This window comes from Channa argus, chromosome 17, assembly GCF_033026475.1.
Source record: "Channa argus isolate prfri chromosome 17, Channa argus male v1.0, whole genome shotgun sequence".
In the NCBI taxonomy this organism is placed as follows: domain Eukaryota; kingdom Metazoa; phylum Chordata; class Actinopteri; order Anabantiformes; family Channidae; genus Channa; species Channa argus.
Genome location: NC_090213.1, coordinates 9,680,977 through 9,705,050, shown reverse-complemented (window position 1 = coordinate 9,705,050; position 24,074 = coordinate 9,680,977). Strand labels below are relative to the sequence as shown.

Here is a 24,074-nt window from a genome sequence, read left to right as displayed (position 1 = left end):
TAATATTTTTTTTTTAATCAGCATTATTTTTGTCAGTTATTGGGTAGCTAACATGCATCTTAAATTTGACATTTGTTATTGCAAATTTGCAAGTTTTTACTTATTGACCTTTAGTAAGCTTGGGGTCAGGTTGGACCCAGAACACCTAAATGTTGCTGCTCAAAATGCAGCAACATGTGTATTAAAATAATGGATAAGCTGGGTAAACTAGCATCATTCAAGCTGCTGATATGCTTTGTGAATGTGGCCTGTTATGAAAATGAAGTCATTACTATAAGAAGCATTTTGTCTTGAGCCATTTAGGTGATTTCAGCTGGTTTACTCACTTCATTTTCTTCTTTTTATGTAACAATGTCTTCATTTTATTCCAGGGGAAATGCAAAAAATTTATATCATCATCAGACCTACTTGCTTTCCACTTGACCTGACATGTCCTGAAAATTGGGTTGTTTACTCAAGAAAGGTGTTGCACAGAGAATGGAAAATGAAGCCTCCCTGCCAAATGTCTCTCTAAGTATTGGTTATTGCTTGTGGTCATGTTTATCATTTCTTTGATACATTATACAGTTGACATTACATGGAAATTGGAAGAATTTAATTAAAAGTAACATTTATTTATCTGCATTGACATAACATTTAAATTGTAATCTGAAAATTATTTCTTTTTGCACCTATATGCACTAATCATAATTTTATGAGAGCAACATATGTCATAACTGATTTATCACATGCTATGAATAAGTGAACTTAATCCTACATAAATATTGTTTGTTTTTGTAGTGTTTAAGCTCAAAGGATGATTTTATTTTTTAAACCTTGATACTTGGTCCCAAAACATGCACAGACCAAAGGGATTTGTAAAAAAACAGAAACCTAGAACTTCTATCTTAAAAAAAACAAAAAACAAAAAAAAATATCTAAAAACATTGATTCCCTTCCGTTGTTATTTACATAAATGCTCTGCCCCTTTGATTTGTTTATATAGTCTTCTATTTCATGTCTGATTTGACCTGATAAAATATTAACATGTTCATACTATGAGCTTGTATAATTTTTGTTAGTTTTTCTTACTTTGTAGTGTATAAGTATATAATTTAGGTTGTGCCGCATCTGATGAAAGTAACCATCAATCCCATCATTTCGGATTGATTGTGTAATTATTGGCTGCCAGAATGAGATGTGACCTCCTGCTATGTTTGCTGTGTTATGGTGACCTGGCATTTAAACACACCAGGCTATCGATTTGGCTGCATCTATAATTTGTTTCTTTCTTTTTTTTAACCCTTTCCACTCTTAGACCTGTGTTCAATAAGCCCAGCTACATGTCAAAAAGTCAGAGAGATGAGCCAAGTTCCAGTGTTGCACAGCATATATGAAGCAGATTTATGAGTAAAAGGTGAGTATTTATCATGTGAAAAGTTAAAACATCTTTTTACCCCTTTTTTCTGTCTACTGATTCTTACTTCCACACAAATTCATATACACAAATATCTGTACTTTAGCTAAAAACAGATTGGGTTGTAACAGTTAAATGAGGTTAAGAGGTTAATCATTTTTGTATGTAGGTACCAATCACTGTTAAATGATTTCAATATAAGACAAAGAAGAAGAAAGCATTTTATAATGGTTTGACTGAGGATGGGGAAGTTGTTTCTGTCTTTCTCTTTGAAGCAGGTTGGGAGGAGTCTTTAGAATGGCTGTTGGGGGGGCGGTGGGGGCTTGTAGGCAGAAGCTTGAGGCAGATAGAGGAAAAGGACTGGAAAAACAGTGAACTCTTAAAGTTGCCTGACAGGCTTTATTGGAAAACACAAAAGAGAAACAGAGGCTGAGGAAAGAGTAAAAAGAGAGAGAGAACAGCACTCGTCTGCACTCCCCCCTCCCCGCAAATGGGAGAGCAAGTCTAAATCATGTTGCTTATCAGTGCTGTTGTGCTCTGATGTTGCTGAGGCAGCCTTGCAGACCAGTACTCTGATCCAGGATCAACCCAGCCTTCTCAGAACTGGAGACCCTCTCCTCACCACGTCACTCGCCTCCACTGCGTGCCCCCCTCAGTGACATGTACCCCGAAGAGAGCCGGGGGTCTGGAGGGGTAGCCACTGTGGACTTCCTGGAAGGAACGTACGACTTTACTACCACTACCCCTGCCCCGACTCCTCTCTTCAGCCACTCTACCACTGGCTACTACTCTGCTCCTTTGGACACCCATGGACCACCCTCTGAAGGCAGTCTTCAGTCCCTGGGCAGTGGGTCTACCAGTCCTCTTGTGTTTGTACCTTCCAGTACCCGACTCAGCCCCTTTATGCACCCGCCCAGTCAACACTATCTGGAGACCACCTCAACACCCGTCTACAAGTGAGGGAGTACACTTTTCTTTATCACCAGAGTGGATAAAAGTGTGTGTTGTGGGCTTGAAGAAAAAGATTGTTTTGTAGACTGAACCAACAGGTATGACTCACTCCATTCAATTTTACCTGGGACGGTTAATTTGTGAGAGATGCCACCTTCAGAGCTTCAGTCTAATAGTTTGGTTAATTTTTTTTTTCTTTTCTTTTTTTTGTGCGGTAGGGAGGTGATTGATTAACTGATAGGAGCAGTAATCAAAACATCAATAGACTGTGGCTCTGTGCTGTTCTTTCAATGGTGTGCAATTAGCTTGTTTTAACATGTTAAATATTATAAATGTAACATGTAATCCAATAAGAAAATGTATTTAGTTCACAATAATTGATCTGTTTAGTTGCCTAACTTTATTTACTCTACTGTGTTAAATGTTGTTTCATAACAACTGTATTTAATAACAAATAATGATTTATGTATTACAGTGACATTCTGTTAAAATGCACCTATTAACAAAACATTTTTATCTCTCGCTTTATACAAAACATTGCCATTATCTCTATAGAAAGGATTTAGCCTTTCCCTGGTTTCTAATTCCTGAGATTAAGGACTTTGTCAAGGACCTTGAGAAAGGAACAATACGTAAGAACAAGAGAAGTACAGATTGTTTCCAGGCTCATGTGGAAAATAGTACTCTGCTCTCGTCCCAGCCACTGTCTAATTAGAGACAATGTGCTAAATATCACAGTTATGTAAATAAGTAGTTGTTAGCTCTGGCCTTTTCTGGTGTGGCTTTTTTCTTTTGTTTGTTTTTTCTTTCTTTTTTTTCAAATAGTCCAGGTATATTTTATGAATAGAACTTGTTTAATATTATTGAATTTGCATTGCAATGAATTGTGATTTGTGATGGGATATTTAAACTGAGCTGAAATCAATGCCCTGTGGCAGATCCAGTCCGCAGCCAGTTTCCAGAGGGGAGCTGTGTGGTACCAGTGACGAATCATACAGTGTGGGGGAGTCAGGTGCTGGTGCTGGGACTTTTGAGATGGCTAAAGAGACACGTTTCTGCGCGGTGTGCAGTGACTATGCCTCTGGGTACCACTATGGGGTGTGGTCCTGTGAGGGCTGCAAGGCCTTCTTTAAGAGGAGCATCCAGGGTAGGTAGATTCTTTACTTCTGTTATTTGTGACCAGTGGCTGTGAATCTCAGAAGGTTTGTTTGTGGAGGATTTTTGGGGTCACAAAAAAATGGGTAAAGGATGTTAAAGGTTGATGACTTAGCATACAAGCTGCATACAGTTACAGAGACATGACTGGGTAAACTGGAACTTGACTAATATAACATAAGAGAAAAGAGAGAGGATGATAGGAGGGCTGTGAGATGCTAAAAAGGGAGCAAAATGGATAATTTAGCAATTTGTTTTATTGTTGTAATTTTCATTCAGGCACTGTCAATTCACTGTTTGCATCTTGCTTTACAATGTGCTGTAGAACCTCCATGTACCACTGTCTCTGTGTGCAGATCAAAGCTTCATCTATTGTCAGTGAATGGAGTGTTCTTGGCTGCCAAATAACCTAAATCTGAACTGAAAACTCAAGTGGGGGTCTTGAAGTAATAGAGTTTTTTCTATTTCAGGTCACAATGACTATATGTGCCCAGCAACCAACCAGTGTACTATAGACAGGAATCGCAGGAAGAGCTGCCAGGCTTGTCGTCTTAGGAAGTGTTATGAAGTGGGCATGATGAAAGGAGGTGGGTTGAAACTCAGACAAAAGATTTTCCCTTTTTCCCCAAGATGGTCTGCTTTTTAAAAAGTCCGTATTCAGACACTTAAGTGGATTGCCAAAAATAAAGGGCCTGAATGAGCATTATTATATATTTTTTGCAAATTTGTATTTTTTTTCCTCTGTATTTTTATTTTTTATTTTTTTGCTTTTGCACAGTTTAGCTTTTCTATATGTTGTTTTTATATCAAGAGAAAAAAAGCCATTATCTTTTATAGAAATTCAAAATCCATTAACGATGGCATGTTGCAAAGAGGATTGGCGCAAATATGAGAACTGTGGTGGATGCAGATAAGGTTGAGACTAACTTTAAAAGACCTTGAAATGATTTCCTCTTAAGGAGTACAACTGCTGCTTAGCACACCCACATTTTTGTTTTCATACTTGTTGAATCACTCAGGCACCATTTTGTGCGCACTGTTGGATTTTTTTGGCAAGCAGCAGACATGAAGCTTTGCATGAGTAGTGTTGAGGGAAATGCCTGATTGAGGTATATGTGCAGAAGTTTCTGGGTATATTGTATGAATAAATTAGTGGATTTCCTATGTGTATCTGCTTCTTATTTTGTATGAAACTCCTGCTGCTGTTCCCCACAAGGTGTGCGTAAAGACCGCAACCGTGTTTTACGGCATTGCAAACGACGGACAGGAACCAGTGATAGAGTGAAGACCTCTAAGGACCAGGGGCACAGAGCAGCGCCTTCTCCGAATGGGAGGAAACACAGCAGCAGCGGTAGTAGTGCTGGTGGAGAAGTAGAAAAATCATCGGTGACTGGAATGTCTCCTGATCAGGTGCTGATTCATCTGGAAACAATGACATTTGATTTAAACAAAAACTTTTGGAAAAAAAGTAGTTGGTCAAAAGTGTCCTTTCATATACATCTTATATTGTTTTGGTTGAATGGACTGACGGTGTGACTCTGTATTGGCTGCTTCACCAGGTACTGATCCTGCTCAAGGGGGCCGAGCCCCCAGTACTTACCTCCCGACAGGAGCTGAGCCGACCCTACACTGAGGTCACCATGATGGGCTTGCTGACCAACATGGCCGACAAGGAGCTGGTCCACATGATTGCTTGGGCCAAAAAGCTTCCAGGTTGTAATAAATTAAATAGCACAGCAATAAGTAAAAAAAATGTAAAAAATTGATTTTGTTTTTTTTCTAATCAATAACAGATATTTAAAAAGTAAAATATAGGACCGGCAATTACACACAACACTGATACACAACTGATAACAATATGGGTCGATTTTGCTGGAGCACCATGACAACCTTTATTTCCCCCCTTTTGGCTTATCCTGTGAATTCAGGGTCCCCACGATGGATCATTGTCCACATGTTGATTTGGCACAGTTTTCACGCCGGATGTCCTTCCTGACACAACCATCCCCAATTTCTACCGGGCTTGAACCGGCACTGGACAGCTGGGGATGTGAATGTGCTGTTCGGGGTTCAGTGTCTAACCCAGAGACACTTTGACTTAAAGCTGGGACCGGGGATCGAACCACTGACCCTGTCCGTGGACGACTGCCATACCAACATCCACCCCCTTCTTATGTCTAGTGTATATTAAGATATAATTTCATAAGCTTGGAGACAATGTATTTCTTTAACATTCAAACATGCAGATGTTCTGTGAGAGATAGCTGGTGGCTCTTGAATGCTAGTACTGGGAGACATTTATTGCAGACACACACACACACATACAATTGCAAAGCCATTACAATGTGGTAATTACCGTCATCACCTTTGAGAGGATTGTTTGGCCAATCTGTTGGCTCCCCATAGTGCCTAAATGCAGTACAAGAGATCACTCTTTCGTATGCATGGACACACACACAGACTCACACACATCATGCTCTCTAAATGAGTAAATCCTGATTTTGAGGTATTACAACCCTCTGCGTCACTAAAAGCCCTAAGGCACACGGTTTTAATTGCGAGGGTCCAAACTGGGTACACAGTGGGACAATGAAAGGGAATTGGCTGTAATTACATATGATCAGAAACAGCTGAGTGCAAGCGATAAGGCTTCATAAGTGAGGACAGAGATTGCGGATGGTTTTAGAAAAGTAGTCAATTCCTGCCACAAAACAATGGCTTGCGTGTTTATTTGCGAGTGGAACATAGGTGCTTAGATAACATTCAACTCTGTGAGTTTGAATATTTCTTGTTAAACTACAGAATACACCACCGACCACTCTATATGATCTGTACTGATATAAAAATATTTTAGATATAGATATTTTTCTATATTTATTTGTGGCAAAAACAATTGTCTCAGCAATTTTTGAGACAAGAGTCCAAAAAATGTATTTTCCCTCTGGACCACTCTTTGGTTTTGTAAGTGGTTACGTGAACTCGTAAATGCGTGTGGATCAGTGTTTTCCTTTTTATAAAAAAAGGTCATTACTGTGGGTTTTTCTAGGTTTCCTGCAGCTGTCCCTTCATGACCAGGTGCAGCTGCTAGAGAGCTCATGGCTGGAGGTGCTGATGATCGGGCTGATCTGGCGATCTATCCACTGCCCCGGCAAACTCATCTTTGCTCAAGATCTCATACTGGACAGGTAGCAAGAAATACTTGCCTTCCTACTCTGCGGCATGCACCTTACTATACTTTTCCATCTCTCTGGTCCTGTTTTTTTTTCCTTCCTATTTACTTTCCTCTCACTCTCACTAGGATCTTAAGAGTGATATATCAGCATTGTAGATTTTCCATTTCACACCTTGTCACCCATTGTGTCATCCCAACACGTCCGCCAGAGTGGAAGACTAATTACATGTACCCCATAGAGTAGAGAGCAGCCTCTCTCTAACCTGAAATATCCACTCATCATTACAGTGCTGAGCTTACCACCAGGGCAGAGATTTAATCAAATCTTCAATGCAAAGAATGATGGAAAAGGAAGAGCAGTGAAGGGAGTTGTGATGGGGAAGGATGTGAAGGAGAAATAGCTAAATGATGAACAGAGATGATGAGAAAATAGAGATTCGGGGAGACATGAGCCATGACTGTTTTCTGCTCAGCAGGCACAGATTGTTCCCTCCATTTCCCCCTATGTTCAAAGTAAACAAGCTGGCCAAGCACAGTACCAACCTCCGAGAGAAAATAGGAGTGAGTGTCCTCACCAATTGGCCATGAGGGCTAAAATGCTGTGGGTCAGGGTTGACAAATTCCCTTGGCCCTGTACTGTCTAGGTTTATCTTGCACTCCAACCATTGGATAATATAAGTCTTTCCATCACTTCTCAACTATGACGACAAATTGAGCATTGCAGTAATTCAGTCCATTAGCGGTTTATCTGGGCACTTTCTGGGCAATTTCATGGTGATAGAACTGTTCAGGTTCTTTTTACTCTCATGGTTCACTGCAGCCTTGAACTCAGATTTAGGTGAATTACACAATGCTGTTTATCCATGTATGATTTACAGAATCCTAAATGCCAAAGGATATGGAAATTGGCTCTAAAATCAAACGCATAATTTCACCTTTTCTGTCATTCTGCCTTCCAGGAATGAAGGTGACTGTGTCGAGGGCATGGCTGAGATCTTTGACATGCTGTTGGCCACTACTTCCCGCTTCCGTGTGCTCAAACTCAAGCCTGAGGAGTTTGTTTGTCTTAAAGCTATCATCTTGCTCAACTCCGGTGAGGCAACTTGTGTGAGTGCCTACCTCACATAGCCTGTCTGTCTTATACAGTGTTCACTTTGAAAAAGTTTTTTTTTTAATTTTTTCAGAAACACTGACGGTGGGCAGCAGGGAGACTTCTCTAATATAAACAATATATACAAGAATATAACGCTAATATAAACGCTCTTTGGCTAATTGTTGCAGTTTTACACAGTTTTGCTCACATCTACACTACTTTGTCTAGATTTAGTTTTTTTTTTCTTTTTTTAATTGAAATGTAATGTTTGTTTTTTTTTCTTCAAATCAGTGGTGGTCATTCTTTACTATTTTGAAATACACCAAAGCATCTGATGTCCAACCATATTGCCCGCGTTCATTTAAACCCCGATGTTCTTCCCAACATTTTCTCATAAGAGGCATTTCTAATTATTTCATCCATCAATTCTTTCCATTCTGGCATTTTAGAAGATTTCCAATTTCATTAAATTAGTCTAGTTGTTGTAACATTCCCTAACGTCACAATAGTGAACTGACTGTTCGACAACTGTGGGAGCTCAGTTCTGTCTCTAAGAAGGCAGAAGGAGTTAAAGGCAGAATGACACACAGCCAATTTCTCACACACTATATGGTTTTATGCCAGAGTGGATACACAAGTGGACATAAATGTAAATGTTCCTACCTCCTTGTGGCACTTCCAGCATTTGTTTTCGTTCATTAACCCCATCCTATGAATCCTAGATGGTGTACAATTATATCTATAGTTTTAGTTTCTGATGTGGAGATGAAACATTGAACAGTGTTAAACTACACACACAGAGGTGGAGCACTCACACACTTGACACTTCTCAGGGACATTAGTTGAACAGAGTGTTCTGGAAAGGGCTGTATCATCAATATGCCCAATAACTGTTGCCATGACAACATGAGACATGGGACTGTGTTTGTCCTGGAAATTAAGATATTCTATATGGGAAACTGAGTCAACTAAAATACCAGGGGGATGACAATAGTGGTACAGCTGCTGATTACTGCGTAGGCAACACTCGAACTGCATTTAAACTCTGCTCATATTGAGTAAGAGTTAAATATAATATTGTCTATAGTTTGAATCTATATATGCCAGTGCAGTAATGTGCATGATGTATCTGATTAAGAAATAAAAGGTCAGCTAAAATATGTGTGAAAAGCTTATGTTTTCCCTCTATCAGGTGCTTTCTCTTTCTGCACCGGCACCATGGAGCCACTACATGACAGTGCAGCAGTGCAAAACATGCTGGACACCATCACTGAAGCCCTTGTACATCATATCAGCCAATCAGGTTGCTCAGTTCAGCAGCAGTTGAGACGACAGGCCCAGCTGCTCCTCCTGCTCTCCCACATCAGGCACATGAGGTGAATTCCAATTAGAAAATGTCTCTCTTGCATTCATCATATGAAAGGTCTTTTCATTCAAACAAGTTTCCGTGGAAACAACTCTTCAGATTGGTGGAATACGTAAAAGGGTTATTGTTTTTTTTTTTTTAACTGTAATTGATGCGTAATTCCAGGTAAGATATTTCTGTGATAGCTCATTGATAAAAGGTAAGAAGATGCTTTGCCATAATTTGAAAGTTTTATCAATCTGCTGGAATGTGAATTTCTACCACTGAAATGTTTGAAAACTGTTTGTAGTATTCCAACAAGAAAGGCACTGACGTTATTCACTATAAATGTCTTGATTAACTTTTAGCACCTGTTGTTGTGAAAAAGTATGATTGTGTGTATTGTATAAATATATCCAAGTAAGAATGACTATTAATTATTTTACTAAATTTAGCTGGTACTTCCAGGTAATTTCAAGAGAAGCCAAGTAGTAGCTAAATTGCGGAAGCTCTTGTTTGATGTGCTTGGCTAAGAGGAAGAGTGTAAAAGGATTGGTGGTTGAATCTTGTGTAAAAGGATTTGCAAACTCAGTTTAATCTCTTATCTGCAACTCTAGCCCATCACACACACACTGATATTGGGCAAACCCCAATATGATTAAGTAGATTTAGATTGTTTTATATATTTTGTAGTACTTGCAACCAAAGAGATTACCCTGGCAAAAGATGGATTTTTACCTCTCCACAACTGTTTATTATTTTAGCGTGTTATATATATATATATATATATATATATATATATATATATATATATATATATATATATATATATATATATATATATATATATATATATATATATATATATATATATATATATATATATATATATATATATATATATATATATATATATATATATATATATATATATATATATATATATAACACACACTAGCCTATTGATAAAAAATATCAAGTTCTGCACCTGCTCGCAGTGGATGTACTTTATGGTAATAGCAATAAATGCATAATGTAACATGATGATCGTTTCTCATTTTTTGCTGTAATCTAACCTCGTTCAACTGGACCAGTTGAAACTGTCCAAAATGAAAATGACATTTTGCAATTACTGTGCCACATATAACACATGCAACTGTCATGTCTCTTGTACAAGTCTAAAAAATTAGGTTATTTACAAAAAGTAAAATGAACTATATGTAGAAAAAGGTGTGGAGCTTTACTTGTGATTTGACAGATTTATCCCAGTGTCCCCTTTGTCCACACTCCCTGCAGTAACAAAGGCATGGAGCACCTATACAGCATGAAGTGCAAGAACCGAGTGCCTCTGTATGACCTGCTGCTGGAGATGCTGGATGCTCACCATCTTCACCGCCCAGTTAAACCATCTCAGGTCTGGTCCCAGGCAAACAGAGTGTCTCCCTCCCTCACGAACAACCACAACAACAGCAACAACAGTGGATCCTCCTCAGCTGGCTCCAGTTCAGGACCCCGAGACAACCATGATAGCCCAAGCAAACCCCACACAGGTTCAAGTGTTCTGCAGTACGGAAGGTCAGTTTCTGACTGCACCCACCTCCTATGAGACAGACGCGTGTCAAAAGTCATTTTTATGCATATGTGTTGGAAGGAAAGTTACATTGCAGTATTTGACTTCATTTCATTAAATGATTAAAGATTTAGGGATTTATTTTAATTTTAATTTTTGTAGTCTATTAGGAAGAGATTATTCCTTCTCCAGTTCACTACAGCTTTAATGCAGTTACTCTTCTATTGTCCCTTTTCCAACAGCAGGCATTAGAACATACAGTAGTTTGGCATTCTGTTAGCTACAGTTTGAAATGATGAGCAGCTAATTTTTATTTTTATTTGTCTCGAGCAAAGTGCACTTCCTCATGAGTTTAAGGGGCTAGTAGGCTTTATATTTACATTTAAAGGGGGATTATAAACGAAATTATGCTAAAACTGTTTTTTTAAAATTGCTTCAGATGTTTAAACATTTAGAACATTATTAAACATTATTCTACGTGCACATGAGATTTTAAAAATTGTAAATGGCCACTTATATAGTGCTTTTATCCAAAGCGCTTTACAATGTTGATTCCCATTCACTCATTCTCACACACTCATACACACACGCGCACAGAAATGGTGGTTACTGCCATGCAAGGTGCACACCTGACCCACCAAGAGCAACTTGGGGTTCAGTGTCTTCCCCAAGGACACTTCGACATTTAGCTCGAACCCCTGACCATGTGGTCCATGGACGACTGCCTTAGCAACTGAGCTACAGCCGCTGATATATTTGTGGAAAAAGTTCTTTCAGCAATGAAATTGTAAAATCCACAGTGGTTATGAACAACGTAATGCAATTAATGCACAATCAAATCCATAAGCACTGATGGAAGCTAGGTTTTATTGTTGGGTAACTTGACCCTGTCCACAGCGCTGTGTGTATAGTAGGTTTATTGTCTGGGCTTACTTGCACCAAAGTTTGTCCTGAATTTGTATTTAAAGTTTGTATATGTATTTGGCTGAGAGGCTCTAAGAAAGAGAGAAAGATGATCTGATTCAATGACAGGCTCCAAGCTGATATGATGCATAGATTTTTACCTGGGTGCAGTAGTTCAACCTTTGAACCAGTCACAGCTACAACCTGTTACCGTTCATATGTTGTACTGGATTTACACAACTCCAAAAACACGGCTGTTATAATTTACTTTGTGCACATAAGCAGTTATTTGTTTCTCCTTGGTAAACTAAATTTGATCCTGTGTTACAAAAAAAACAAAAAAAACATATCTGCTGTGGACATGATTGGGGCTTTCTTACAATATAGTAAGTGCAGTTTAGTTTATGAATTGTCATTCTCATATTCATATAGGTTTATTTTTACCAACAAAATATTTTAATTATAGTAACACTTTAGATTACAGCCTGTAACATAATTGAACCAAATTTACAGCATACCTTATTCTAATAAGATAATTTTAGCAGAGCTTCAAAAATATTTATACTGCGAGTGTTTTCTAACTATGCGGTATCTGTTCCCATATCACAGGGTACATGGTCTATGTGCTAAGCAACTTAGGGAGAAGCTTTACTTTTGGTATTTGTAGTATCCCTGGGAACCTAGTACTTGTGCATTATACAACAACACAACTGGGGAGGATGTTGTAATACGTTACTGCTGTCAACTTTCAATTTAAGCTTTGCATCTTGTTTCCTTGTTGATAAAAGTAGTACGTATTGGTAAGTTGTGGGCTCTAAAGTGTTTAATTAACCATCTCGAATGGAAGTTTCAAGATACGCTGACAGAAAGCAAAGCAAATACACTGCCTGGCCAAAAAAAGTCCCCTCCTGAATTTTCCTAAGCAAATTGGTAAGTCTTCAGCCATAACTAACACAATGAGTAGCTTCTCGTGTCTTAATTAAATATGCTAATGTTAATATATTGCGTTCTTGAAAAAGATGCAACTGTGTCAGAGAGCTTTGCCGCATTAAGCATAGAAAACAACCAAGGACACTGCTGAAACCACAAAATTTGGGCTGACCACCACGAGTCTAGATCTTAACCTTTTAAGATTTATGCAGACTTTATAGAGTGCTCTGACCCTTCATTTATTTATAAAAGATCAGATTATGACATTTTATAGGCTCATTGAAACGGTAACACACTGAATGTGTGTTACTTTTTTTCTTGGTCGGGCAGCGTACTTGCTTCATGTCATTTGTGACCATTTGTTTGTACTACAATCAGTGTACACATGGTTTTTATTTTTTTGTCTGTACATTTGTGAAACAGATCATAAAGTGTCTCCAGTTCATGCTGCCTTCGATGAATTAGTTTCTTTACATGCAGTTGTTCTGCTTCTTAACATTAACTTTGCATTCTGTTGGAATGCATTTTAAACTACAGCTAATATTCTGCATTTCTCCCCAATGTGTGAATTTGTACTCCATATACAGATGGATGCAATGTGCCATTTCAGTAAGTGAATGCACACCAAATCCTCATCCCAACGTAAAATTGAAATTTCAACTAGAACAAATGTTTAACAAAAATGGTCAATGACTGTATAAAAAAAAATACAATAAAATATAGAAAATTGTCAGTGCATTTGTTTGAGTCCTCCTTATAACTTAATCAGAAAATAATTTCTGATGAACATTTGTATTAGCTGAATGTGTTAAATGTGGATAAAAATTTATTTTCACTGCTATTTTCCACATGAGGGGATGCAAACATTTGCAACCAACTGCACATTATTCTGTTGATTGACTAATTGGTGGATCATATTACCTTTACAGTTTAATACAAAAAAAAAAAAAACGCAACTACTTGTGGGGAAAATGTTAGATTTGAAGGTAATACAGTGAAATGGATTGTGGAAGAAAAATAATTTGGGAAAGTACTATTCATTACCATGTATCTTTTGAATTTAAGTAGTCTAACAATACACAGAAGTAAACATTTCAAGTTTTATTTGCAAAGGGATTACTCTTCATGAAGTTGGCATTAGCAAACTGTACATACATAAATAATAATTTTTCATATTTAAAAAAAAAACAGATTCTGTTGTCTCATCACCACAGAATAATTATCGCAGTTATTACAAAGCACACTTTGTTACAGTCATCTAAAATGCTACCAGTGATTGTTTGACTTTCTTAAAAGCAGGGGACTCTCAATTGCATGCTCAAAAATGAAGATAAAAAAATAATGGCCCGTATTCAAAGGCATTTCAACATTAATATACAAATCAGTTGTATTTTTAAACAAGTTGATTAAATACGGAAATTAAAAACAGACACATGAGCCTTGGCTTTTGGGGAATGAAGTCTGCCAACTCGGCTGGACAGCTTCAGTGTAGTACCTTCAACAGTGCTGGTTTGAGCAGGTTCACTGAAAATATGTCGACCAAATATCATCAAGCTGTCTGCTTATCCTTCAGTAGGTTCCGTTGAGTTTTTTTCTGCGTTTAGTTGGAGCAGTTCTTCAAATGTCTCTTGGAAAGAAAATCTTTATGTAATGTAATTGACTGCTACACAACCTACAAGTCTATTCTAAAATGTATAGTCATAATATCGCCCACACACAGTGGCACTTAGCTTTGTCAGTACTAACAATCTACAGTATCAACTGATTGAACATTAAATAAATAGTAGCAGCACTGAGTATCAGACAAAAAGCACGGTAGACTTTGGCTCCTAACATACAGTATATAAATAGTGCTTTGTTTTGTAATTGTTTTCACAGGTTTCTTTAGAAACCCAAAAAAAATACTATACACATTTAAGTTAAAACAACGTTAAATATTTGGATTGGGTGGGTGGGTTCTCCAGATGAAGGTCCATATAGTCTGGAGAGTAGATTTAAAGGGTTGAGGTGACTTCAGGCCAGTGTGTGTGAGTGTGTGTGCGCAATGTTGGTGAGAAATCTTCATATCACCTCTAAATCACTTCATACGTACTTTGTGTGAAGCGGAAACATTCACAGGAGTCAGTGGAGTCCTTGGCAAAGCAGTAGGTAGATATTCCGCTGCTCTTTATATTGGCGGAGGTCCGTTGGTGTAGCGCAGCATGGGATGGAAGGAGCGGGCAAAGTTGTTGGCATGGTGGCAGCTGTAGTCCTCCTCTGTCATGGGCACTAAGCAGGCCAGACCGATGAGGAGCAGGAGCAGCAGCTGGACAGGGAGTGCAGCCCGGAGGACACGCAGCAGGAAGGACTGGCCCTTTGAGGAGTTGGAGGTTGATGAAGAGATGCCGTCTGGAAGATCAGAATGGGAGGAAACGCAGCCAGCGGCGCCTGGTGATCGGCTCCGGCTGCTGGAAGACAAACACGAGTTAAAGACAGCAGAGAACAGACCTGAGCTCACTAGTATTTGCAAATCACTGTTGTGAAAACCACTTGAATGTTCAAGTTTGTTCAATGTTTTTTTCCTATTTGTATGCTTAACTATGTAGTAACAAATGTTCCAAAATCAGATTGTTTAGTTAATAAAAACCTTTTATGATAAAATATGTTTTGGAATTCATTTAAATTTACAAAAGTAATTTCTTAACTACTTTAATGAACATGTAAAACCAGTACCAGAAACTTTCACTTCATTGTTTGAATGTCTGTAGTTTCCTAATTAGAGCTGAATGGATTAGATGATTATTGAAATGAGAATTATTTTAAACTAATTTGTTTAATTTCAAGCAAAAATGGTCGTATAGACAAAAGGAGAAAACTGATCCTGGCATTAAGAGCATGGCTTTTTCACAGGTTTTTTTTTAATGTTAGACCAAACTCTTAATTGAGAAGATTAATGTCAGAACAACAAAGAAATAATATGTAGTTGCAGTTAATTTTAACTGGGTTAAAATAAGTTATTTGCAAATACTACTTAACCCATGTCTGGGAAAATAAATTACACACACTTTCAAGACAAAAAGGAAGAAAAATGCAGCAAACAGATCAAGATCTGACCAAGACAGTCCCAACGATCAAACACAGAGACACAGACAAAGTCGATCTGCCGACCCACAATACAGGCACAAACACAAGTTAAATCACAAGCATTTCTAGATAGTTGGCCATGAGTCAGCTCTGGTTTATAGCTGAGTGTGTGACAGTTCAATGCCATGTCTTGTTCTAAACAGGAGCCAGAGGAATGCCAAATGCCTCTCTGCAGATTTCCACTGTTAGAGCCAAGGCTCAAGGGGAGGAACAGCGTGTTCTCACTACAGCCCATCCTCACTGATGCTTAAGGAAGGTCAGATATGCAGACACTCCCCCAGCTGGTCTCCCTGCAGCCAATTTCATGTAGTTTTCCGACATCTTACATCTACCGTGAACACATGAACAACATGTACATCTTTCGTTATCCATGTGGTTCAGGCTAAGCAGCTCCTCCTGCTTTCTTTGATTTAAATTTCTGTAGTCCATGTGATTTTTTTCACACAAAGAACGGAATCAGGAGAAAACAAAGACATTTTTCTGCTGCTAGATTTAACCAAGTCATCAGCAGGCCTGTGTTTGTTATTGTTAGTACTAAATGAAAAGCATATAGGAGGTTCAATCTGATATGCCAGAGGTAGGAGAATTAAGAGGTCTGGAAAAGAAACCAAGTAAATAAAGAAGGTAGAAGGAAAACCTGCAGGAGTTATGCATCACATCCTGCTTTGACTCATAAAAACATAAAACAGGAAAGAAACATGAGAAAGAAAAACACTGGATAGAAGAAGTTGATGGGTCACTGGGACTCAGATAATGCCATCTAGTGGGTGAGGGGAGTGCTACAAAAAGGCCTGAGCAAGGAGAAGCAAAGGTTATGGCAATTTTTCATGACGCCATTCAAAAAGCAGCAGGGCAAAGAGAAGCAGTGAAAGAAAACATTCAAAAGAGAGGGAGCAGCCTGAAGTAGGCGATTCCCCAGTCATTTAGGAGCTGATCTCTAGAATGAAGGAGGATCATGGAACGCATGGTTGAAAACAATAGAAAGCTAAATCAAAATGATTACTATAGTATTAAATCTTCTAATGATTTAAAAGTGGCTGATTGAGGTCAACTGATTTTACTAAATTAAATTTGACCAAATTAATAATAATAATCTGATTTCTATTTGGAAAAAGCTTTGGTTCCATCATCATCCTGTGTTTCCAGAGTCCATGAGAGGTACCTGTGGCGCGGGCCGCTCTTAGGGTGTCCTGGGTGGGTCTGACTACTTTTGGCTCGGGGCTGTACCACGTAATGAGCAGGGAGGGGTAAAAGAAAGAAAAGAATGTTTCAGTCAAGGGCAAATGAAGACAAAGCCTGATGAGAGAAAAACAAATAACATAAGGACAGCCATAACATCGCTACAGGAAGAATCAACAACCCAAGAGCAGCAACGTAATCCATGACGGTGATTGACTTTCAGAACCAAGAAATCTGGCTTCTCAAGACTAAATTCTAAATTTCCCATGCATGTTTTCTAAAGTATAATCACAATTAAGTCATTAAAGAACTGCTTTATGATGTGAAATGAAAAGCCAGGATTTCTTGTACATTTTTAGCAGATCAACATGGTGTGGAGCAGCATCTCAAAAAAATGGAGGGGGGGGGGGGCAGCAACAAATCTTTGTGTACATGTTAGCAGAGGAGTTGCAAAAGGGAAAACATTTATAATGACCTACAAGATATTTATCTGCGAATAAGAAAGAAGAAGGTTGGTTGATGGGGATGTGATTCTGCTGTCTCTTATGGAGCACAGAGGCTAGCACCCCCTACTGGACATTATGAGGTAAAACATTACCAGTCGTTTGTGGCTTTGGACGGTCACCTCTGAAACAGGAGCAGCTGATCCACAGGTTTCAGATTTGCCAACAGGCAATGGTAAGAAATCCTGAAAGTTAAATAAAAACAGTCACCATAACATTTAGATCTAAACAATATAAAGGGTCTGCTCCTTCAACCAATAACTCCATGTCATCTGACCTGCTGTGTATCCATGACCTTCAGTCTCCTCTCCAGCCCTTCCAGGTCTGAGCTGACCTCCCTCAGGAGCAGCTTCAGCCTGTTCCAGATGACATGAACCTTCTCCTGGGCCTCCAGACACTCACTGCCTTGGGCCTGGGTCTTCTCTAAGGCTTGACACTGCAGCAGCATAGCTGGAGGTTTAGTGTTGAACAGCACCTGAGATGACAGATCCTGAAGAGACACCACCTTCTGCTGCGAGTCCAGCAGCTCACGCTTGATTTGCTGCAGGACATTAAAGTAAACAGAGGCAGCACTGACTGTGTAATCTGAATCATTTGCCTTCAAAATGAAACGCTTTTCACTTGATCTTCCCATGGCTGAAGACTGCATGTATTTTTACATAGAACAAAAAGACCTCAGCTTTTCTGTGCAATGACCCACCCAACTCCCTCTTTATTGGTCTTTTACATAAAAAGTATAAAATGGAATCTTTTTTTGTTATTTTAGGGCTACAGAATGCTAAAACCTTAGTATACCAAGAGCCACCAAACCAATTAATATAAGCACAAGAAGAAAGGCCAAACCTCCCTTTGGGATATAAGTGACAGTGATTATAAAAGAAATTTAAAAGAGGGTTGAAGAAAGAAATAAAGAAACGTACTGTCAGTGTCTTGTGATGAGCTTTTATTGTTTCTCGACCCACTTTTGGAGGAACAGGCACCACCTCGTTCCTCCTGCGGTCGATGTTCTCCAGCCACAGCAGCAGACCGTGGCTCATCTCATGGAACTCCTGAAAGCAAAGATGAAATTACTGACATTATGTATTTTATGTTTGAGATTGGACTGGGGGGCTTTAGTGGAGTGTATAGAGCAATTGCCCATGAATGTGTGTTGGACTCCCGGTCCTCCTGGCAACATGGTGAAATGTACCTGGACAAGACACTGAACCACAAAGTTGTTCCTAATGTCTGCCACTTGCTTTTGAAAAAAAGTGTCTGCTAAATGACTAATAAATCTCTCTTTTTACTTAAGGCAACAGTTACACTGGAAGGCATGGATGCCATTTGATGCAACAAATCCAAGCTAAATGTCCATTTTTTATTTTGTCCATTTTATCTAAAGTCTGAATTTAAACAGAAGAACTATAGATGGGCAAAATATAAGAAGGCGTATTAATATTGTGTAAAACATTTGAAAAAAAAAAAAAGCCAATACTCTTTGCTAAAGTGTGAGTTTTTAGTACCTGGCACTGCATCAGTGCCCTCTGTAGCTCCTCCCTCCATTCCTCCAGCGAGGTGCTGAGTCGATCCCAGTGCAAGTTCATCTCTTTTAGGCTGTCCCTCAACTCCCACGCCTCCTCAGAGTCAGGTTCTGATTGGAGGAAGTCTGCGCTGCTCAGGTTGATGGACAGGATTTCTGACTTATGAGCATCAAACCCCTTCTGCTGCTCCTGAATGTACAAATCAAAGTGGAAAATACTCAGCATGTACAAATAGGGTAAAACTTATATATAAATGCCCGGAGCTATCATTGAGGCTCATTAGATGTCAATTATTAGGCCTCAGAGGTGTGTGTGTGTGTGTGTGTGTGTGTGTGTGTGTGTGTGTTGAGTAATGGGACAAGCTCTTCAGTGTATTGAAACTGCAGAATTGATGGTTGCAAATTCCAAAAGCAGTTCAATTCTGTCTGTAATTTCATATACATTTTGCAGAAAACTTTTCAGAAACTTTCAGAAGAAATTTATTTATGGAAAAATCTATTTTTTAGCCAAAGTTTTTTTATAAGAATATTTCTTGTACAAATTATTATAGTGGCTGAGACAGACACAAACCTTGAGCTTCTTGATTCTCTGCTGGATGGTGTATATGTCTGTACTGAGATCGAGCCCTCGCAGCTGGCTGAGTTCAGCCTCAGACTGCCCCAGCCAGGCCCTCATTATTTGCAGATCTGAGATCAGCTGCTGCCACTGCTGCAGGTTCTGCTCTTGTCTGTGCTTCTCACTTAGAGACTGAGCCTGGATCAGCTCCCAGCGCTCAATTACTCCTGGAGGGGAAAATTCATGCTACCATTTAACACAGACCACACCGTGTTTAAAGCGGATAGCTTCTAACTGGGTAGCATTTTAGATTTGATGTGCAAGTGTGTGTTTACACGTGTAACTGACCCGCACTCTGAGTGTCTGTACTAGTGGGGTTGGTGAGTCCCGGCATATCATCGTCATCTTCAGTCAGTTCTCCCTCTGCTCTCTTCACTGCGTCTATACTGCCTCGACACTCTCCCATCAGACGCATCTGTAATTATGATACGAGTTATGTGTATTTGAATACATACCTATATAATGGTAACAAAACATGAATATTAGTATTCACTTGTACTTAAGGATCTTAGTGTTTTACAGCTATAAACATAATGGTGAAGCTAAAAAAAAAAAAAAAAAAAAATTCTTTGGGACATGTTGTTGAAAAGTGCAAGAATTAAATTGAAGATGACAAGGACTCACGTAGCCGAGGTATGTGGAGTCGACGTCGGGGCTAGAGCTGTTGGCTGTGGCCTCCCTCTGCTGGAGATGATATCGTCCTGCATCCAGAGCCTGATCCAGCTGTCTTAGACTGGCCTCTAGTTGGCCTGGGTCACCTGCACAGAGAGCAAAGTGTGTTCAACAAGACTAGGAGGGTCACGTTTTCCATGATGAATAAAATTAAATTTTCTTTAGCATGCATTTGATGTTATCGCAGTCTGCAAAGTCATGCATTAGTCTGAAATGCAAAATAACAGCACATCATGACAGAAAGTAGCGAAAAAGTCAGGTTTCACATTCAACCACGATTAACTGTCACACACACGGAAAAGGCCTAAAAAAATAAAATAACAAATGTCAAAAGTGGCATTTAGTGAGCAAGATCTCAGCATGCAATGGTGTCGTCTCCACATGCAAGTAGAGATTTGTCAACTTTGTGGACATGCAACTGTGGTTCTTTTTAGTGTGGTAGTAGATTGTTTTAGTTCATGGAATGCTCCTGCTGTTTCCTACCAGAGGATGATTTCAATGTGTTCTCAGTCAGTTTAATGTAGGCCTCTGGGCTCTCAGGAATAACTACATCTGGGAAGAAAGATATACAACATGTGCTACTTGTAATGCGGGCATGACTGAATATATATGTTTTGGCACTGGCGTTCTAGTGAAAGATTCTGTTTTGTCCAGATTTTATTCATGTTATCTGTTAAATTTGAATGTTTATTTTCAGTTCATATTTTCTGTGAAAGTTTAAGACTTTTATTCTCTGGTTAAACTAGAACATTGTTGTGCTCATTACCAGGTAAACGTTACTGTGCGCCAGTGTTGGTCTGTTTCTGTAATGCCTTTTCCAGTAACGAGTAGTGTAAAAAGTTACAAATAAAATTATCGCAATAATATTGCATTTACTCCCTGAAAAATAACTCATTACAATGTTAGTTTTGTTGTCACCACGGCAAAGATTAATTTGAAAACATTTCATATTTGTAGTTGTTACTTTTATACATCAATATTAGGAGCACAATAAGCCATAAGTGGTATGGAAGTGCCTACATTCGGTGGCTGGAAATATTCCCATTACTTTGATTTTGTTTGGAAGAAAGGACGTAAGAGCATTATCGGGACATGTAAATTATGTGTGGGTATAGATCAGATTCTTTCCACTGTGAAAAACACGAGTACTTGAAATACTTATTAAGACAGCACAACAACGTAAAGCTTGTTGGAAAACACCCCAACGCAGATAAGCCCTCTGCAATCGTAGAGGATGCTTTAGGCCTTCAACAGCTAAAAAAATCTTAAACTGCATTTTAATCATTGACCACCACTACAACAAGTAGCTTGTGGCTTCATATAGGATAGATGAAATGTTGCCAGCTGCCACTATTGAGTCTCCATCTTTGTGATCCTAGATCCTAAATGTTTGGAAAAATAATGCGATGAGAAATGTGACAGGGAGTAGAAAAGTAATAATATTAATTTTCAACAGAGTATTAAGTAATGAGTAATATATAGCATTTTTTGAGTAACAAGCTTAACATTGCTGTGTGGTGGCTAAAAATATGTTAACTAAATGGAATCATTTTATCGTGTTTTCAAATCAAATGCTGTACATTTCCTTTAATAAAAAGAAGTGATAGTCATAAAAGTAAGTTATAGTCAAAGACCCATAAAGTAATGTGTTACCAAACATGTACACAAACTTACAGTTGTATCCTCATTACACTATCAAATATTTTAAAAACAAGCAATCACACATCAGTAAAGTTGGACCAACCTGAGAGCCCGGTGGCAGTTGTCCTCAGATACTCATCTTCGTCCTCTTGTTCTGTGCTTCTTTCCTCATGTCCTCTTCCTGCAGTGCTCTCAAGATCTCTGCTCAGGTCGTAGTCATGGTCCCACTCCAAAGGTATGGAGTCCACGCTGGCTGGGGTATCGCGTCCCGAGCGGTCGGCCCGGGTGAGGGCGGTCGCACCTGAGGCTTGACGACTGGATGTCCGAGGCAAAGAGGAGTCGCCCCACTGCAGCTCAGAGAGTTCTCCACTGTTTTCTTTGTCAAACTCTCGGTCTGAACCATCCAGCTCATCATCAGCCAGCTGGGAGAGAAGTATTGGAAACGTTTAGCAAAAGTATGGATGTCTCAATGATTGGAAAAAAGGATAATGGAAGATGAGGGAAAATATACACAGAAACCGAATAATCACTGAAATGGCTTCTGAATTTCAGAGTATGTGTGAACTGCAGGCCATGAGACACTGCAGGGAGCTGATATAATAGCTGTTGCTGCTCCTTACCAACTGTTTGTGTGTGAAATTATGTTGGACAAATGTTGTGAAGTAACAGCTGTAGGGGTAATTTTGTCATCTTTCTGTACTTACAGGCAGTCGTGTGAGTTTACGGTAGTATCGGTCAACTCGTCCGAAGACCTCCTGACAGTATCTCTGGAGCTCCTCTAACTCCTCCTCAATGACGGCTGCATCCAGAGGTTCACTCTTCTCAATCAAAGCTTCACCCTGTCTGAACACCAGCTCAATCTTCCCTGTGTTGAGATAGATCTCCTGCTGGAAGGCCTGTGAAAACAAACATCAAACATCACGGGAATGTAGGACTGTATCTAGCAATACAGATGACCTGATATAAGTATTTCATTCACTGTGTAACAACCCATGTGATGTTTGAAAAAACTCCTATCAGAATTTAGTCGAGCATAAAGTTAAAAACAAACTAAGACTTAATGATAAGAAACACCTTAAATATTGTGACATTTTTGAAGATTAAGCTTGTTTATGATTGATATTAACAGTTTTATTTTTGCTGATTATATATATATATATATATATATATATATATATATATATATATATATATATATATATATATACATACATACATATATATATATACACACACACACACACACACAAAATAATTATTTTTACAATGGAAAACATCTAAATGAGTTTAAATCCACTCCCCCCCCTTTTCATTCGACTACTTCTGCTGCTACAATAAGCACATTTCCCTTCAGTCATTACATTTTTGCCACGTCTCAACTCTAAAACAGTATTGGCCCTGAATCAATAAACTGCAGGCGTTACCTCATACTGTTGCTGATACATACTATGTACCATGAGATACCACAAACTATGTTGATATTAACATAAAAATATTTGTACTGATAAAATGTTAAAGAAGTCTTCTTCTGACTACTGTTCCCTCTCAATTGTGTTGGCTAGTCATGTTATCTAAGAACCAAAACACCAAAACATTACCCTCAGTTGTTTTATCTTGGCCTGTACATCACACTCAGAGAAGTGCTCTATGTTGGTTAGCTGGAGGTCCATCTCAGTCAGCCACACCAGGATGCTGTCTCGTGCAGTCTCAAACTCTTCCCTCTGACCAATGAAGTGCTACATAAACACAGTTAGAAAACATAAGACATTTTTATTAAAACTCCCTGTGGCCACATAGCACTCACAAGCTCTTATTCTATTATTCTAACATAGAGGGAATCAAGTGTTCCATTAGGTCAACATCCAGTGTGATATTACCTTGAGTCTACGCAGGATGGCAGCCACCCTCTTCTGTAGGTTATCCCATCGCTTGTTCCCATCATGCACCATTTCTCTGAGGCCGCAAGAGGAGTCGGTGCGGTTCTCCCGGGCCAGACGACGGTACTGTTTGTTGATCAGCTCAAGCTGGGTCAGGCACTCCTGGACCTGACGCTGAAATGCCTGTAGTAAAGAACACACAGAAATTAAAAGTCTACATAGGGCCTACTTTTTTGGAAACACATGCCATATTAAATGTGAACATCCAACATTTTTAACATAGATGCACAACTGAAATTAACTTTCTAAATAAGCAGAAGCCGGGCAGATGGTGGTGGCTTAGGCCAGACATTCAGATATGAGGCATGTGCACGTGCACCAAGACAGACAGCAGCAGCTGAACAGATCAGTGTAGAAGAGTTTTGGTAA

General features: G+C 39.0%; 2 protein-coding genes across 18 annotated transcripts in view; one reads left to right on the top strand and one right to left on the bottom strand.

The window, feature by feature from the left end:
- Positions 1 to 75: 75 nt before the first annotated feature.
- On the top strand, positions 76 to 15,873 carry esr1 (estrogen receptor 1). 3 transcript variants are annotated; one of them, XM_067481351.1, is made up of 12 exons: positions 76 to 514; positions 1,298 to 1,396; positions 1,952 to 2,352; positions 3,286 to 3,494; positions 3,973 to 4,089; positions 4,719 to 4,912; positions 5,062 to 5,215; positions 6,549 to 6,687; positions 7,634 to 7,767; positions 8,960 to 9,143; positions 10,409 to 10,687; positions 15,782 to 15,873. In XM_067481351.1, the coding sequence occupies exons 3-12, from the start codon at positions 2,057 to 2,059 to the stop codon at positions 15,825 to 15,827; spliced, it is 1,752 nt and encodes a 583-aa protein (XP_067337452.1). In that variant the 5' UTR covers positions 76 to 514; positions 1,298 to 1,396; positions 1,952 to 2,056; the 3' UTR covers positions 15,828 to 15,873. The 3 variants fall into 3 exon arrangements, with proteins under 3 accessions (XP_067337452.1, XP_067337453.1, XP_067337454.1); XM_067481352.1 differs by lacking the exons at positions 76 to 514; positions 1,298 to 1,396 and having other exon boundaries at positions 2,315 to 2,445; positions 15,782 to 15,871; XM_067481353.1 differs by lacking the exons at positions 76 to 514; positions 1,298 to 1,396; positions 1,952 to 2,352 and adding an exon at positions 2,466 to 2,979 and having other exon boundaries at positions 15,782 to 15,871.
- The window catches only part of syne1a (spectrin repeat containing, nuclear envelope 1a), a 123,951-nt gene continuing 113,480 nt past the window's right edge, over positions 13,604 to 24,074 (bottom strand). For 9 of the 15 annotated variants that reach the window (XM_067481338.1, XM_067481330.1, XM_067481340.1 and 6 more), the window contains 14 exons: positions 23,646 to 23,828; positions 23,367 to 23,504; positions 22,473 to 22,664; positions 21,872 to 22,190; positions 20,611 to 20,679; positions 20,080 to 20,213; positions 19,744 to 19,870; positions 19,411 to 19,622; positions 18,823 to 19,029; positions 18,241 to 18,369; positions 17,598 to 17,861; positions 17,416 to 17,505; positions 16,801 to 16,859; positions 13,604 to 14,962 (listed from right to left, as the gene is read on the bottom strand). In XM_067481338.1, coding sequence (XP_067337439.1) covers positions 14,683 to 14,962; positions 16,801 to 16,859; positions 17,416 to 17,505; positions 17,598 to 17,861; positions 18,241 to 18,369; positions 18,823 to 19,029; positions 19,411 to 19,622; positions 19,744 to 19,870; positions 20,080 to 20,213; positions 20,611 to 20,679; positions 21,872 to 22,190; positions 22,473 to 22,664; positions 23,367 to 23,504; positions 23,646 to 23,828 — 2,403 coding nt within the window. In that variant the 3' untranslated portion in view covers positions 13,604 to 14,682. Of the gene's footprint in view, positions 14,963 to 16,800; positions 16,860 to 17,415; positions 17,506 to 17,597; positions 17,862 to 18,240; positions 18,370 to 18,822; positions 19,030 to 19,410; positions 19,623 to 19,743; positions 19,871 to 20,079; positions 20,214 to 20,610; positions 21,510 to 21,871; positions 22,191 to 22,472; positions 22,665 to 23,366; positions 23,505 to 23,645; positions 23,829 to 24,074 lie in introns of those variants that run through there. The other 6 variants (XM_067481335.1, XM_067481334.1, XM_067481332.1 and 3 more) reach the window with 6 other exon arrangements.

What these genes read in the sequence shown, in the direction of transcription:
- esr1 (XM_067481351.1), top strand. Translation starts at nt 2,057, where the DNA reads ATGTACCCCGAAGAGAGCCGGGGGTCTGGAGGGGTAGCCACTGTGGAC. An exon ending in ACCTCAACACCCGTCTACAA is followed by an intron (nt 2,353 to 3,285) that starts GTGAGGGAGTAC and finishes GCCCTGTGGCAG; the next exon opens with ATCCAGTCCGCAGCCAGTTT. An exon ending in AGTGGGCATGATGAAAGGAG is followed by an intron (nt 4,090 to 4,718) that starts GTGGGTTGAAAC and finishes GTTCCCCACAAG; the next exon opens with GTGTGCGTAAAGACCGCAAC.